Below are 14,563 nucleotides of genomic sequence, written 5' to 3'. Positions count from 1 at the left end.
AGAAAAATCGTTAAACTGCTCTGAGTTCATTAGGCAAAGCATGTTTTACTTAAGTTGTACATAATTTATGTTCTTCCTAAGTATAATGCAGGCCTTTTATTGTATTAGGTGATTGTTTACCAATATTGCTGCTGGTTTTCTAACTCCCTCCAGTGGCAAAAACAAAAACTTCACGTATGGATGAGAGGAAGTTAGTATAGCAACAGGGTTACCCCCCCCCCGCCCCCACCCCCCCCAAACACATTAAGTTATCAATTCCCACAAAACAAACTTCCCCAAAATTTAGTGGCTTAAAAGAAAAACTCTTTTATTATCTCTCATAATTTTGTGGGTCAGGAATTCAGGCAAGACTTGGCCGAGCAGTTCACCTGCTCTATAAAGCCTTGACTGGAGTCCTTCTGTGGTATCGGCTGAGACTGAGCTGACCTGGAGGGTCCACAGTGGTTTCACTCTGATGCTTGGCACCATGGCAGGACACTTCACCACATGGGTCCTGGAGAGCACGACAGAGCCTGCCCAGATGCAAGGAGAAGAAAATAGGCCCCCATCTCTCAAAGAATTTGGGGCCATTTTTATTATGCCACATTCTCCAAATCCTAAATTAATCCACCACTGCATTCTTCTCAGGGATTACGGCAACTTGACACACATAATCCTAAGCAATGCCAAGAAGTCACTGAGGCTGGAAGGTGCAGCCACATTATTTCCCCGTTAATTCTCTAGCAAGAGAGTAGTGGAAATACCACATCACTTTGGAGCCCAGATGAGCTCCCTGACAACCCCTCAGGTGGTTGCTAACTGAAAGAGTATCAGCCTTGGCTTTTAAAAGCTGAGCAGTGGCTCCAAAATGATGGAAAAACAGGATCAAACTCAGAAACAGGCATGGAAGAAAGAACATGGGTAAGGACACCTTGGAAAACACCTTGGAAAATTCACTGTTGGAAAATGTTTACATAATGCTAGGTGTAAAAAAGACAATTTTAGTTGTATCTGATTAACTATACACAGTGGGAGTCAGAATAATAAAAATAAAGGAAATGTTAACTTTTCTCCATCAAGTATAGCCCTGGGCCAATAGCTCCCAATACTTGTGTACAAAAAAATAACTTATTTGAAATGGAGATTCTCGGGCCCCATCCACAAATATTCTGATTCATGTAGACTAGGGCTTAAGAAATCCAGTTTGTAACGGATACCCCGGCTGGTTCACTAGAAGAGGAATGCATTCTGAGAACCTCAGCCTAAGCCATCCTGTCTACTTCATCACTGGTATGAGTGCAGGACAGGAATTCCTCTTAGATGACCCTCAAAGAGGAAGCAGGCACTGGGTTCAGAGAACGGCAAGTATTCTGAACTCACATCCTTTTTTTCATGATGCCAACGGCCACATCCCCAAGCAGTTATTTCCCCAGCTCCCCTTGGAACCTTCCAGAGAAGGCATTTCTGGCATAGAAGCACCTGGCCACTCAGAAAACATTTATTGAAACCGGGAATGTTCCTTCCAATAGCAGTATAACTCAGAGACCCAAAAGTCCTAAACTCATGCTTGTAATGCTGCCCCCACACTCACACACATAAGCAAACATCCCTTGTATTGGGATGAGAAAGAAAAGAGGTCATTCTTTATTTTGTGCAGCTTTAGAAACAATGGGGCTTTCCAGAGCTGGCTCCCAAAGACAGGCAATCAAGAAGGTATACTGCAAATGCCAGCAGAACTGCATTAATTGTGAAGAAGGCAAGCTGGAGATACACATGAAGCTATGCATAAAACCCTATAGGACCCCTGAAGGTCAGAATGTTGTTTTCCCCAATATGAGTTTGTATCAGCATAGACTGGGGAGAGAGATGAGCAATGGAATGTGCCCGATAGTCTTCAAAGCCATTTTATACCCAGACTTGGTCCTATGGGGATAGGTGTTTCTCTTATTCATGGTGGTCATTCAGATGCACGAATGTCATTACCATTAAGATCAGCCAAGAGGCTTCCACTAACTAACGATACCCAGATTTGGGTCCCCAAGGAGCCGTAGACATATGGAGATTGATTTCTTCTGCTAAAACCTTGCAGAAAGTCACTTGTCTAGGTGGTAATGTGTGAACTGCTCAATTAATGGAATTATTCTTTATTACAAAGCATTTTCACATTATAAAAAGAAAGTAATAGTATAAAAAGATCAAGTGAACAGTCTCTTGGACTCATGGGATAATTTTCCACAGAGCTGCAGCAACAGAAACCAAGCACATGAGCACCACACTTTTCACGTACCAATCACCAAGCCTTTGAAGACACCCCCGTTAGGAGGGGGTGAGCCATTGTTCAATTCCAAATATGACTTTATAAAAGAAAAAAAAATAACACACAATGCCCAGGTTTCTTCTGTACAGTGCAAGTCCAGAAAAACAACACAATACGCCTGCACTTTACAGTTCAGGGAGTCCCATAATGACACTGTGTGCTCCCTGCCCAGGCAAATTGGCAAGGTATTTGGCAACACACACTGAACTGATGGTGTTCACCACAGGCATAGGTATGCTATAAACATAAATCCTCGTGGGCCAATCCAAGAGAAGCCTAGATTACTCAGCAAGGTAAGCCATCTGCTCCCAGGCTAAGTATACCTGGTGCATCCAAATCAGATAGATGTCGATCCATTTTCCCTTTGGAAAGGAATGTCCATAGCTTTCCTGAGAATCTCATTCCATTCCCCTTCACTCCCTTCCTCATTGAGGATGACAGACTAGAGAGTCTCCAGCTACAATAGGTAACCCTACAAATATCCGCGAATTGATGTTTAATACCTCTCCTTTCTTCTATTTAACATTCCCATTGCATTTGTCTCGCAACCACTCTTTTGCATCCCTTAAGTCATTTTCTCTTTACCTCTAATATTCAGCTGATTTTCCCCAAGCAAATATAGCCCACCTACCGTGTTTCCCCGAAAATAAGACCGAACTGGAAAATAAGCCCTAGCATGATTTTCAGGATGACATCCTCTGAATATAAGCCCTAATGCATCTTTTGGAACAAAAATTAATATAAGACCTGGTCTTATTTTCGGGGAAACATGGTACTTGAATAGTGACCAAACATACTGGAGCTGGAAGGGAGGCTAAGGATCATTTATTCTTACCAAGGTCCTATCGATTAGATACTTTAAGGAATTTGATAACTGAAGTCACAGATAAAACTCTCAAAAGCTGCTATGTGGCTCCTTTGGCCTCTCTGGATTTTCTGCCTCAGGTCAGTTACAAAATTCATGGCAGAGATTATTCTGACAAGGAGAATCCTAGTATCTGCAAATTCAATGATTTTTTTTTTTTTTTTTAAGTCAAAAGCTTTCCCCCTTCAGTGCCATATGTGACAGCATCTTATTCTACCAGCGAGGGTACAGATTTTATTCCTCTCAAAAGCCCATGTCAGGGAGTTCAACAGCATAAATCGTGTCCGTCTGAGACCCCGGTGATCCCTATATCCGGGCTGTACACAGAAAAGGTGCGGTGTTCCAGAGGGGCTACCCACACAGCTTTTCAGAAAATGAGCTTTGATAAAGACAAAGAAATATGATTAATGGTGACCAACTAAAAGTTATGTCAAAGGTATCATTTTTCCCATTTAAATAGTTCTTTAAACACAAGGATCGCTTTCTTGAATTAGATTACATTGTATAGTTCCCCTTCTGTCCTATATATTTGAATGAAACATCAACTCAGTAGCTTAAAAGGGGTTCCTAAGCCAGAGTTCAATATTGTATGAGAGATACCTATCGTCATGTGCATTTCCACGTAATCACAAATTTATTAACACCTTTGGGAATGTGGTACCGTGATCCGTACTATGAAGACATGTTAACTAAAAAGGAAATATGTATACAATCGAATACGGCCCATACATTCACTTAAGATGATCCACGCCTTAAAACAAAGCAAGTACAACACTTTGTACTACGCTGTTTCTCCATCCTATTTCCTTTTCATTTTGTTTAAGTGAAATTCTCTGAATAACTTCCCAACATGGAGATATCTGTGTGTCTATACCACAAAATGTCTATCATATGGAAACTTAAAAAGGTATCTTCTATACTTGGAGTAATTACAGAGACTTTAGGGGAGGGACCTCTTAATAAGTAAATATGACCAACTGGATGAATAATTCACTTGTTCACTGAAGAAACTTTAGGACCTCAGCACAACTGTAGGCACTGGGGATGTTAGTAATGAACAAAACAGAAAAACCACGCACTCACGGTGCTTGCATTCTAATCGGGTGAGAGGCAGGGCAAGTCAGACAAACCAATAATACTTAATATTTCAGGTGTTGATAAGTGTAGAAAATAATATGGGACATAAACAAATTGGGTGTCCTGGGTACAGAGAGACTATTATTTTATATTTTTTTATAGAGTGGCCAGGGAAGGCATCTCTGGTGACATATGAGACGTGAAGGAAATCGTGTCCATATCTGGGGGGAGGACATTCCAGACAGAGGGAACAGCAAATACTAAGGTCCAAAGTTGGAAGAACATCAAAGAGGCCAACGTGGCTGGAGGGAAATGAATAAGGGTGAACATGAGAGGAGATGAGGATAGAGAGGGTGCAGATGATGCAGGACATTGGGGGTCACTGTAAGGACTTTCGCTTTTCTATTGAAATAACTGAGAAATTATTCAACAGGTTTCAACAGAAATGTGGCATGAACTGACTTTAAAAGTATCATTTTCGTCAACTTAGCTGTGGGGGCAGAATATAAGACGGGGAGCAGGCAGAGACATCATTTAGGAAAGCAATTGTAGTCCAGATGTAGTCCTAGCTTAACTCAGAGTGGTAGCTTGGAAAACTAATAAAGTGTTCAGATGCTGTATAATTTGATAGTAAAGCTAACAAGATTAACTCCACTAGACAGAAGGACTAATGCCTGACATTATTTTATTCAAGTTTAACACTTATGGCTTCTGACTTTGATCCCTAGACATAGTAGCACATACCGCTTATATTAGGTATTTGAGCCCCAGGGTGAATGAGTTTCTGATCTTTGCCTGAAAATGCATTTGTATGGGAAAGAGTTCTGAGAAACCAGAGATGGTGAGCAACTAAGAGGAGAAAAGAAGAAGAATGGAAATCAGCATAAGAGTACAAAAATTATTGAGTCCTTTCATTTACAAATTACTTATTGTGTCCAGCATGGGTTTGTACTTCTTGTGGGAGGGAGAGAGAATAAAAGAACATGATTGGAAAGAAAGCATGACAGCATAACATGGCAATAATGGACGTAGGGGTTTACTTGAAGACCAAGTGGAATTTCTATTGATAAGGTAATTAAGTCAATCGTGGGTTATAAAAAAGGTACATGCTATATTTCCTCTTTCCATGAATCTTATCTCACAAGAAATGAATCACTAAATGGAGAAGTCTTTGCATTCATAACTTCTAACTCCATATTTGGAAATTAAATCTTGGGTCTGTAGACTTTTATCCCACATTATAAGGAATATGGTTTCCTCTTAAATCTACTTTTAACAGTTTAAGACCATTAAGCTGAGTATCTAGCCCACATTTCTTAATAATAGATTCTCTTATCTTTTACTGTGAAATCTCTGACATAGCAAGACTATCAAACCAGTGGTGATGTCTTCATCTGCCCAGACAACATATATTAATTAGCAGATGATTTTTTTTTCTGGAATGGGACCAAGGGAGCCTAGCACAAGTAAAATTAAGGTGATGAATAAGAAAACAAGTTCAATAACAAAGCAGGACAAGGCAATCAATGGCTAATGGAAACTGGATTCCATGACCATGGAATTAAAATATCCAAACAAGCAGACACGCTGTGAAAAATTATTTGGGGTCACCAGGATCAAGGAAATGGAACAGATGGGGACAAACTGGAATGTCTGTTCTGTTTAAATGTTTGCTTTATTCTGTTCCAAGTCTCATATGTTACACAGTTAAAGTAACATACTGATTCTCAGGAACCACATTTTAGCCACTAAAATGACTAACATACTTGGCATTCATAAGAATCTATTAAATAAATACGTTTAGCATTGATTGAGGGCCCTGTTACCTGGAAAAATAAGGTAATTTTCTCCAAAGCCTGGCCAGCCCAAGCATTACTGGTGTAAGAGAAATGGATTCCACCGTGTAAAATGAAGCTGCCACTTGGTTGCATTGACCTCCAATGATTCACTGAATTTGTAAAGCAAAATATGCTTATCGATGGTGTTAATTGCAGTTTTCTGACTAATGGTGGGACTTATTAGGTCTTTTTCAGTTATCTTCGGTTTTCACTTTGAATAGCAAAAAGCACCACCTTCGCCTAGAGTAACTAATAGTTACTCCTCACCCCCATCCCAGGAAAGGCAAAAATAAGTCTGCAGCCTCGTATTTCTGACAGAAAGGATGATTATAGGAATCTGCTTAATTGCACTTAAGAAAGTGGTCTAAACTTACACCATTAAAAATCTCATGAGATTTTTAGAATAATAGCAAAAGCTCATCATAAACACACACAGAAATCATAGTACTTTGCTCTTACACATATCTTACTGCCTTGGGGAATAAAAGATGAGCTAATATGGGAGACGTGTGAAATATTTATGAAAGGCAACATAATTGAGATACTAAACCCATAAAACAGTAATTTCCTCTACTATATTCAGCAGCATGTACAAAAATGAGAATAACTTTTACATAATAAAATAAAATGCACTGGCAAAAGCTACAGATGAAACAGTAAAAGAGAAGCAGAAAAATACAAATTACAGTTCCCTTCAATCGACTAAAAAGTGCTTAGGGGAAAAAAACAGCTGCAAAAAGAGTCTTGGGAGTGTTTTTGCTGTTGTTATTCCTTATAAGAAGACCGTGTATTTATATTGTCTTGCTCTCAAATAGTTTAGACACTCTAACATAGGGCATTCCCTTTAATGTCCCTATGAGGCAGATAGATAATTCAAAGTTATTTTGTGAACTCCCATAATGATACCCATGGAATGTCTAGTAGAAGATTATTTGAAACTATAACTTGAGGATTTTTTCATGCAACTACCTTTGCAGCCCTGTACTTCTTACCTACCTACTCAAAATACACCCAATTTTAAGAAATTAGAATGCAGTGAGCAAACCGACCGTAAGAGCACACTTAAGAAGAGCATTACATCGAATTCCACAACACTATGGAAAACAGCACAGTGGGTGTCTGGAAATCCTTAAAAATGAAGGTAGACAGGGTATTAGACAAGCCCCAGGTAGACAGAAAGGGGCCTTAGCAGACCAGTCCCTGGTTCGCCCAGACTTACCCCCATGACACATCACTCCTCTTCAATCTCTGAAAATGAAAAACCTGCACAGAAGTAATAAAACTTGATCCTGGAAAAGATGAAGAGATTAGTCAAAATGTCAAAGGCAGCATGCCTGCTAGGGGATGCTCACAGCCTGAGCCACTTCCCTTTGCCGGTCAATGCCAAACGGGGCTGAAGAAGCAGAGAGACCTACCTATCCCCAAACAAGGATGCCCACAGGCCTCACATTTGCTGGTTATTTCTTCAGGTTAAAAGAAATGTTTAACCTTGGTTCCCTTGGTTCCCACATTCTTTGAATGAAACCATTTATACAATCATTCAGAAAATATTTATAGAGAGTGTATTCTATGACCAGCAATGGGATAAAATAATGAAAAAGAAAAGCAGAGCCTTTGCATATTTTCTAGTCAAGAGTGTAAGATATAAGACACTAGCAACCACCACCACAAAATCAGTTTTAAAATTGGATACTGGGACAGAGTAACTGGTTGGCTACATTAGATTAGGTAGTCTGATGACAGCCTTTTTTAGGAGGTGAAATTTCAGATCTGGATGACAAGGAGCCAGACATGTGATTGAGAGAAGGAAGAACATCCCTGGGAGAGGCAACAGCTACTACAAAGGCCTAAAGCTGAGAAACAGACATGCTGTGTTTGAGGACAAAAGCAGAAAGGGGGGTGGGGACGTGAATTTGGTAAATACAGAAAGAGAGGCATGGTCTGAATCACCCTGGATTTATAAACCAGGGTAAGGAGAGCACAAAAGGAAGCCACTGGAGGTGTGCAGGTAGGTGACTTACATCTAAAAAGACTCTTACTGCTGTATGGGGAATGTATTACAGGAAAAGTGAGTGTGGAAACAGAGATATAGGTGGTACAGCTGTCACAGCTGCCAGATAAAATAATGGTGGATTGGCCCAGGGTGATGGATGCAGAGACAGAACTAGTTAGATGTGGAGACAGAGTTGATTGGACCTGATGCTGGGTTTGACGTGGGAGAAGGAATACAAAAAGAAGGAGATATAGATGTTAGACTTTTGGTTTGAGTAATTGGCTGGATGGTGAGACTTTTCACTGACGAACAGGAGACTAAACAGGGACAGGTTAGGGAATCAAGAGTTATGCTTTGGCCACTTGATTCTGAAATCGCTACTAAACATCCATATGGAGGTGACAAGTAGACATTTGGATATTAAGAGGCTGCAGAAAGAACACATATTAAATGGACAAAAAGTGCTCTCCTAGGTTTCCAGTGAACTGTGGTTTGAACCTCACTTCACCTTGTTTTTCTCCTGCCTTATCCAGCTTTGATGAAGCCAGAATTAGATAAAGTATTTGAAGAAACTTTGCAAAGAATAAAGCAAAGTCCTCACCCTTGGAATTATTATCACTATCATTTTCCATCAAGTATTCATCTGGAACATGCTGAGTTAAAATACCTTGGTTGTGGGGGTTTCGGGAAATGTAGATTATGCCATCCCAGACCCCCAAACACTGTAGATTTTAGTGGGCTCACATTGTAAAGAAAATTGAAGCCCATCATTAAGATGATAAAAGGAAAAACGCTCCAAAAGAGTTACCATGTCACATGACTGCAGTGTAAACTTAGGTAGCCACACAGACTTGACTTTATAGACTTTCTCACATACCTCGCCCGGTAATGTACGCAAAATTGAGAGGTTGTAGGTTCCCTGGTGATGGGCCTGCTCTGACTTCAGTGCCTCAGATATGGTGAATGCTCCTCCACTGAAGGCCACGTAATCTCAAATTTCATAATTAGTTTCTCCTTTGTGTTTAAAGAAATTCCTATGAAAAATGCAATTTTATGGGGCAAGAATATTTCTGCTATCAGGCATCAGCACTGTAGCATGAAATTCGTTTATGTGATTATTAACCGAGACATATGTCCTTAAGGATTAGGACAGCTGACTGGTCAGTTTGACCTGGGCTGTGGTCAGGTAGACAAAAGGATCAGTTCCTTCTGGCAGAGTATGTCCAGAAGCACAGGCCAAGGGATGGGACAGAAACAGCTCTAAGAGGTAATGCAGGGCTATCTCTAACTGACTGTCTTCGTGACACAGCTTCATTCCACGGAGAATGGGGCTCCTTGCTTTTGTCCTCATTCAGTAGAAAGAAAAAGCATTAAGGGTGAAATAGACGTAACTTAGCTGTACCTAGGTTTCCCATTAAAAATAAAACCTCCAAAACATGTTAAGAGCTATGAATTGTATGTAGGAAAAGTAGTGCTATAAAAAGAAAGAATATACATACCCATATTATACTCACACCCTGACACTGTTGTCACTATTGCAATTAACAAGAGCATATCCCTTTGGAATATCTTCCTTTCTGAGAACTGCTATGAAATTCAAGTTCTCAGCACGCCAGCCTTGCTAGAGTTTTCATGAGGTTATCCACTTGAACAATGAAAATAGATCGAACCATTCTCTAAGGCAGTACAGTTCACAGATGACTCGTGGGAACTACGTAAGAGCCATCCCTGCCCAAAGAGAACCAAATTAATTAAGGTATTGAAAACAGTAATTAATTTAACGATCTTTAAGAAAATTACAGTGAGCTTTTAATTTGGTACATTGTATTTTAAGCAGTTTATAGATTACCAAAGCTCATTTTAAACCCACAAGTGACTCCTTTCAACAACGATTATGTTTATAAACTTTCTCCAAGGGGTATGATATTAGTGGAGGTGTGTACCAGGATACAAACTAATTGGGAGCAGAACAGATTTAGAAAGTTGACCTACTACAGCACTAACTCATTTAGCATTTTCCAAAGCCAAGTTAAAATGAGCTTTTAACTTTCACTGGTGTCTGGGATGATCCATGCCGTTACCCATGTGGCCCACTTAACTAACATGGAATTTTCTGTCCTGCTTTGTTTTCCAGCCTCTGCCAGCACCTATGTCCCCACGGTGTGCAATGGGCGGGAAGTCCTTGACTCCACCACCTCATCTCTGTGATTGTGAATTGCGGTTCAGTTCTCGTGTTTTTAGACTGTTAGACAAACATGTTCACGTGCAGCTCCAGACTATGGAAACAGAGCAAAGGAACAACCTAGTACCTTTTTTTAGAAACAGTACAATAAATTATTTTTGAGGACTGTACAGGCTATAGTGATGTGCTAGATCTTTTTAGGCTGATTTTAGTGCCCCTACGATTAACGATTCTCCAGAACATGGAAATAACCACTGTTTACAGAGCTGAGTGTTGGTGACAGGGTCTGACAGGGTCTGTCTACTAAAAAATACGGTGGCAATATTAGGTAACTTTTTTTCCTATGAAGTTTTTTGTAGGTTCTTGTTGTAACTAATTTAGGATGAGTTTCTATGTTGTATATTAAAGTTACATTAAGTGTAACAGATTGTTTTTCTCAGCACAAAATAAAAATCGTCTGTATTAATGTAAAGATATTGAGAATAAAACCGTCAAGGTTTTCCAGCATGGTGGATAATGGTTTGTTCTTTTTGAATCACTTCAGGTAATTTGAGTATGTTGACTTCAGACCATTTCTACTCTAAATGTTGGAAGAAACTGCCTAACTGTGCTTCTCTTTGAACACAAGCTGTTACCCTGCTAGAGAGTTGGGAGCAGATCTGGACTTCTTCATGGATCATAACGATCTGTGAAATTGACTGATGACACCATAAATATGAAGCCATTTCAGTGGCTAGAAGACAATACATATATTGATTTCATTAAGCCACATCTGTATGGTAGCCCAGAATTTGCCCAGATAGGGCTCCGAGGCAAGGAGAGAGTTCCTATATTCTGAATGCAGAGCCTATGGCCTGCCAGGGAAGGTTTAATGGCTCTCACTTCCAAAAACAACCTTAATTAATTAGTAGGAAAGGAGATTGGGAAAGCATCCTGGCATTCCACTGGAAAATCACTCACCACTCATAGCTGAATGAGACAGTAAGAATGCAGGATATATTATTTTTCCAATGCTTTTCCAAAGTCCTAGTAACAATGCTCAGGCACACAGGCTTGTCAGTAAACTTGAATATTATACTAACCTAAATAAAGCAGTGACCAGAGAAACCATGAATAAGCAAAAGCTGGCATATTCTTACCAATACTGCCCGATTTCTCCCTTTATGCCTTTTAGTCACAGATCATTTATTAATGTAGAAAAATTTACTGAGAACCTAACTTCCTATCCGGTCCTATGCCAGGTGCCATGGATAGAGAATGCATTAATTTCCTATAGCTGATATAACAACTCACGGCAAACTGAGTGGATTAAAACAACAGCAGTCTATTCTCTGACAATTCTGGAGGCCAGAGTCCGAAATCCAAGTGTTGGCAGGGCCCCATCCCCTGAGAAGCTCTAGGGGAGGACCCATCCCAGGCCTCCTTTAGCTTCTGGTAGTTGCCAGCTTCGTTGGCTGATGGCACATCACTCCAATCTCTGCCTCCGTCTTCCCATTGTCTCCTTCTATGTCTGTTTCTCATCTGTGTGTGTCTAACCATGATACTTGTCGCTGAAATCCCAGATGATCTCATTGCAAGATGGTTAATGACATCTGCAAAGGCCCTTTTTTGAAATAAAATAACATTCCAATGTTCCATGTTCCAAGGATAGGATGTTGACATGTCTTTGGGGAGGGGGATGGGGGGGCACTCTTCAATCCATGACAAAGACAAAGAGAAATAAGATGTAGTTCCTGGCTTTAAAAAAGCATAAAGCTGGAAAATATTCTATGAGGGAACTATGACTGAGGAAGACAGTGAAAGGAAAGATGAGGAAAAGCAAGGATATGAGAGACCCACAGGCTAAATAACCAGGGCTTAGTTAATCAAGACAATTTTCAAAACATCCAAAAATGAGTAGGTATACAGAAGCCAACAGGACTGGCCGTGAAGGAATAAAGTCAGAAGTAAGATGTTAGAAATTCTCTTTTTCCTTCTGGATGCATTTGAATCAGCAACCTAATCAATCCATCCAGAACTTGCCAGATGTTCAAAGACAACAGTGCTCACCAGACCCTGAATTCTTACATTAAAATAAGAACCTGGACTTTTAGGAGTGGGTGGGGTAGGCTGGGTAATAGATTCAATAGCACGAGATGGCAAAAAAGAATTCTGCTGTGAGTGAAGCTGGCAGGAGTGCTAGATAAATGAGCTGAGAAGGAGCATCTGCTCAACATAAAGGCTGAGGTAGGCTGACTGAGAGAAAATAAAGTCAGTCTGCTGATGGAATGTGACAGTCTGAGGAAGGCAATTATCAGATGGGTTTTTCCGAGACACAGCTGATGCCTAAAACAATCAAATTGATCATGGATCTTTTTAAACAAGACAATTAGGCTGTGGGTGAATCTTGAGAAAACTGTTTTTGATGGCTGAATTTTGATCTATGGCCACTTTATTTCACACCCTGCCTGTACACTGAAAATGCACTGACAGCTCTCATCATCTTCTCCTTCCCTGCCACAAGCATTGTTTCCGATTTCAAAGTGCATCATCTAACACATAATCCCCAGAAATGAAGTTTAAAAAAATATTCACAGTATGTATGGAAAATAGCTGCCATAAAAGCTTTCTTTACATAAGCCATTAAAGAAAAATAGGTTGGGGGTTGATTTTTTTGTTTGTTTTTACTCCAGTAACAACATTTCACCCTTCCAGAATGTAAAACTGGTTGAGGTGATCCATCTTTGCAAAAACTTCCTGAATTTAAGGAACTCAAGCAGAACGATATATTCCACTCATAAAAAAAAAAAAAAAAAAAAAAAACCCATATCAGAACCTAGCGATACGGTAGATTATCATTTGTTTTCGAAGTCTTTACAGTTTCTGAAATGCTGTGTCCTCTCCAGTTTAAACAGTTAATACATTCTCTTGCCCACTCAGGTTTATCATGGTAAAAGGAAAAAGGTCTCATTTTCAAGCTGTTCAGCAAGCTGGTTTGCGAACCACACAGAGGACAGTTAAGAGAGTGGCTGAGAAAGGAGGTAATTCCCCTGAGAAAGGGATTGTCAGTGTCCCTTTCCAGTCTTCAACTCACACTCTCTCTCAGGTAGCCCCCTGCTTTCCTCCCTTATTCACCATGACAGCTTTGGGACGCTGAGCTCTTCAGCAAAGGGCTGTAAGCATGGAGAAGCCAAGAAAAGTGAGGCACCACGAAGAAGGAACACTTGTGTGGATTATAACCATCATTGCTCTAACAGCAAAGGCCCCACCCATGAATAAGACAATTATCACTCCTGTTCTGTGACAGAAAATTTACCTTTGCATAATTCCCATTAGTTTAACTCATTTATTTAACTCAACCAATGGTAATATAAAGTCAGCCATCTGAGATTAAGGAAACGTTGCCCCTCTCCAAACCAAATTTATCAACATCCACAAGCTGTTTTAGACAAAGCTCTTCTTTCGACAGTTATTAATAAGAGGAAAACTGCAGCAAATTGAAAGCCTTACTGGGACATTTTGTTCAAGGAAATTGGAGATCTCTTCTTTGAACCACCAATCATTAAAGAAATCCTAAATGTCTTTTGCAGCTCAGTACGTCTTAAAACAAGATTTGGTAAATGTGTGTGGATTGAGGTGTGTCCTTCCCAAACCCAAGCAAAAAACCTCTCCAGCGTTGGGTCTTAAGAATCTACGCCGAAGCTACTTTGTACATCAACATCCCCTATTTCCATATGGTTACTTTAAGTGGCTCTATTACAAGATTGAATATTATCTTCAAATCCAGTTACCTTAGCAATAAATGTTAAGTGAACCCTAATGAGAAAAGGCTTTTAAATTAGTCTTGCTGGTTTACTTTGAACCAGGTCTCTTGCTTTATTTAGTTTTACCAGTTGCTAACCAATAACCATAACTGAGTCCAAAACGTACAAGAGGAACTCAGAATAGTACCTGGCTTTGTCTTTGGCTGGGTGATTAAATCATCAAGAGGGAGTGATGGGTTATTTTCTTCCTGAACATCTTTAGAGACTTGAGAAACTTTTAAGGTACTAAGCTCCTAAAGGGCAAAGACTCTGTGTGTGAACAGATTCTTCTGAACAATTCTGCTTTTGGATAGCAGTGATTTAAACTAGGAGTCAGCAAACCAGAGCTCACAGGTCAAATCCTAGCCTAGCGCCTGTTTTTTTAAGGCTTGTGAGCTCAGAATGCCTCCACAATTTTAAATAGTTGGGGGAAAAAATCAAAAGAGGAATAATATTTCATGACAAGTGAAATTTAACTGAAACTCAAATTTCAGTGTAAAGTTTTATTGGAATGCCGCCATACCCATTTG

General features: G+C 39.9%; 1 protein-coding gene across 1 annotated transcript in view; it reads left to right on the top strand.

Annotated features, from left to right (window-relative positions):
- Positions 1–10,758, top strand: part of GRM3 (glutamate metabotropic receptor 3) — a 216,708-nt gene extending 205,950 nt beyond the window's left edge. The window contains exon 6 of the mRNA XM_019749770.3: positions 10,204–10,758. Within this exon, the coding sequence (XP_019605329.2) occupies positions 10,204–10,277 (74 nt within the window). The 3' untranslated portion in view covers positions 10,278–10,758. The remainder of the gene's footprint in view (positions 1–10,203) is intronic.
- The last annotated feature ends 3,805 nt before the right edge of the window (positions 10,759–14,563 follow it).

Source organism: Rhinolophus sinicus, chromosome 4, assembly GCF_057876585.1.
Source record: "Rhinolophus sinicus isolate RSI-liver-muscle chromosome 4, RSI-T2T, whole genome shotgun sequence".
Lineage (NCBI taxonomy): Eukaryota > Metazoa > Chordata > Mammalia > Chiroptera > Rhinolophidae > Rhinolophus > Rhinolophus sinicus.
The sequence above is the reverse complement of the archived record's forward strand: the minus strand, read 5'-3'. Positions and strand labels throughout refer to the sequence as shown.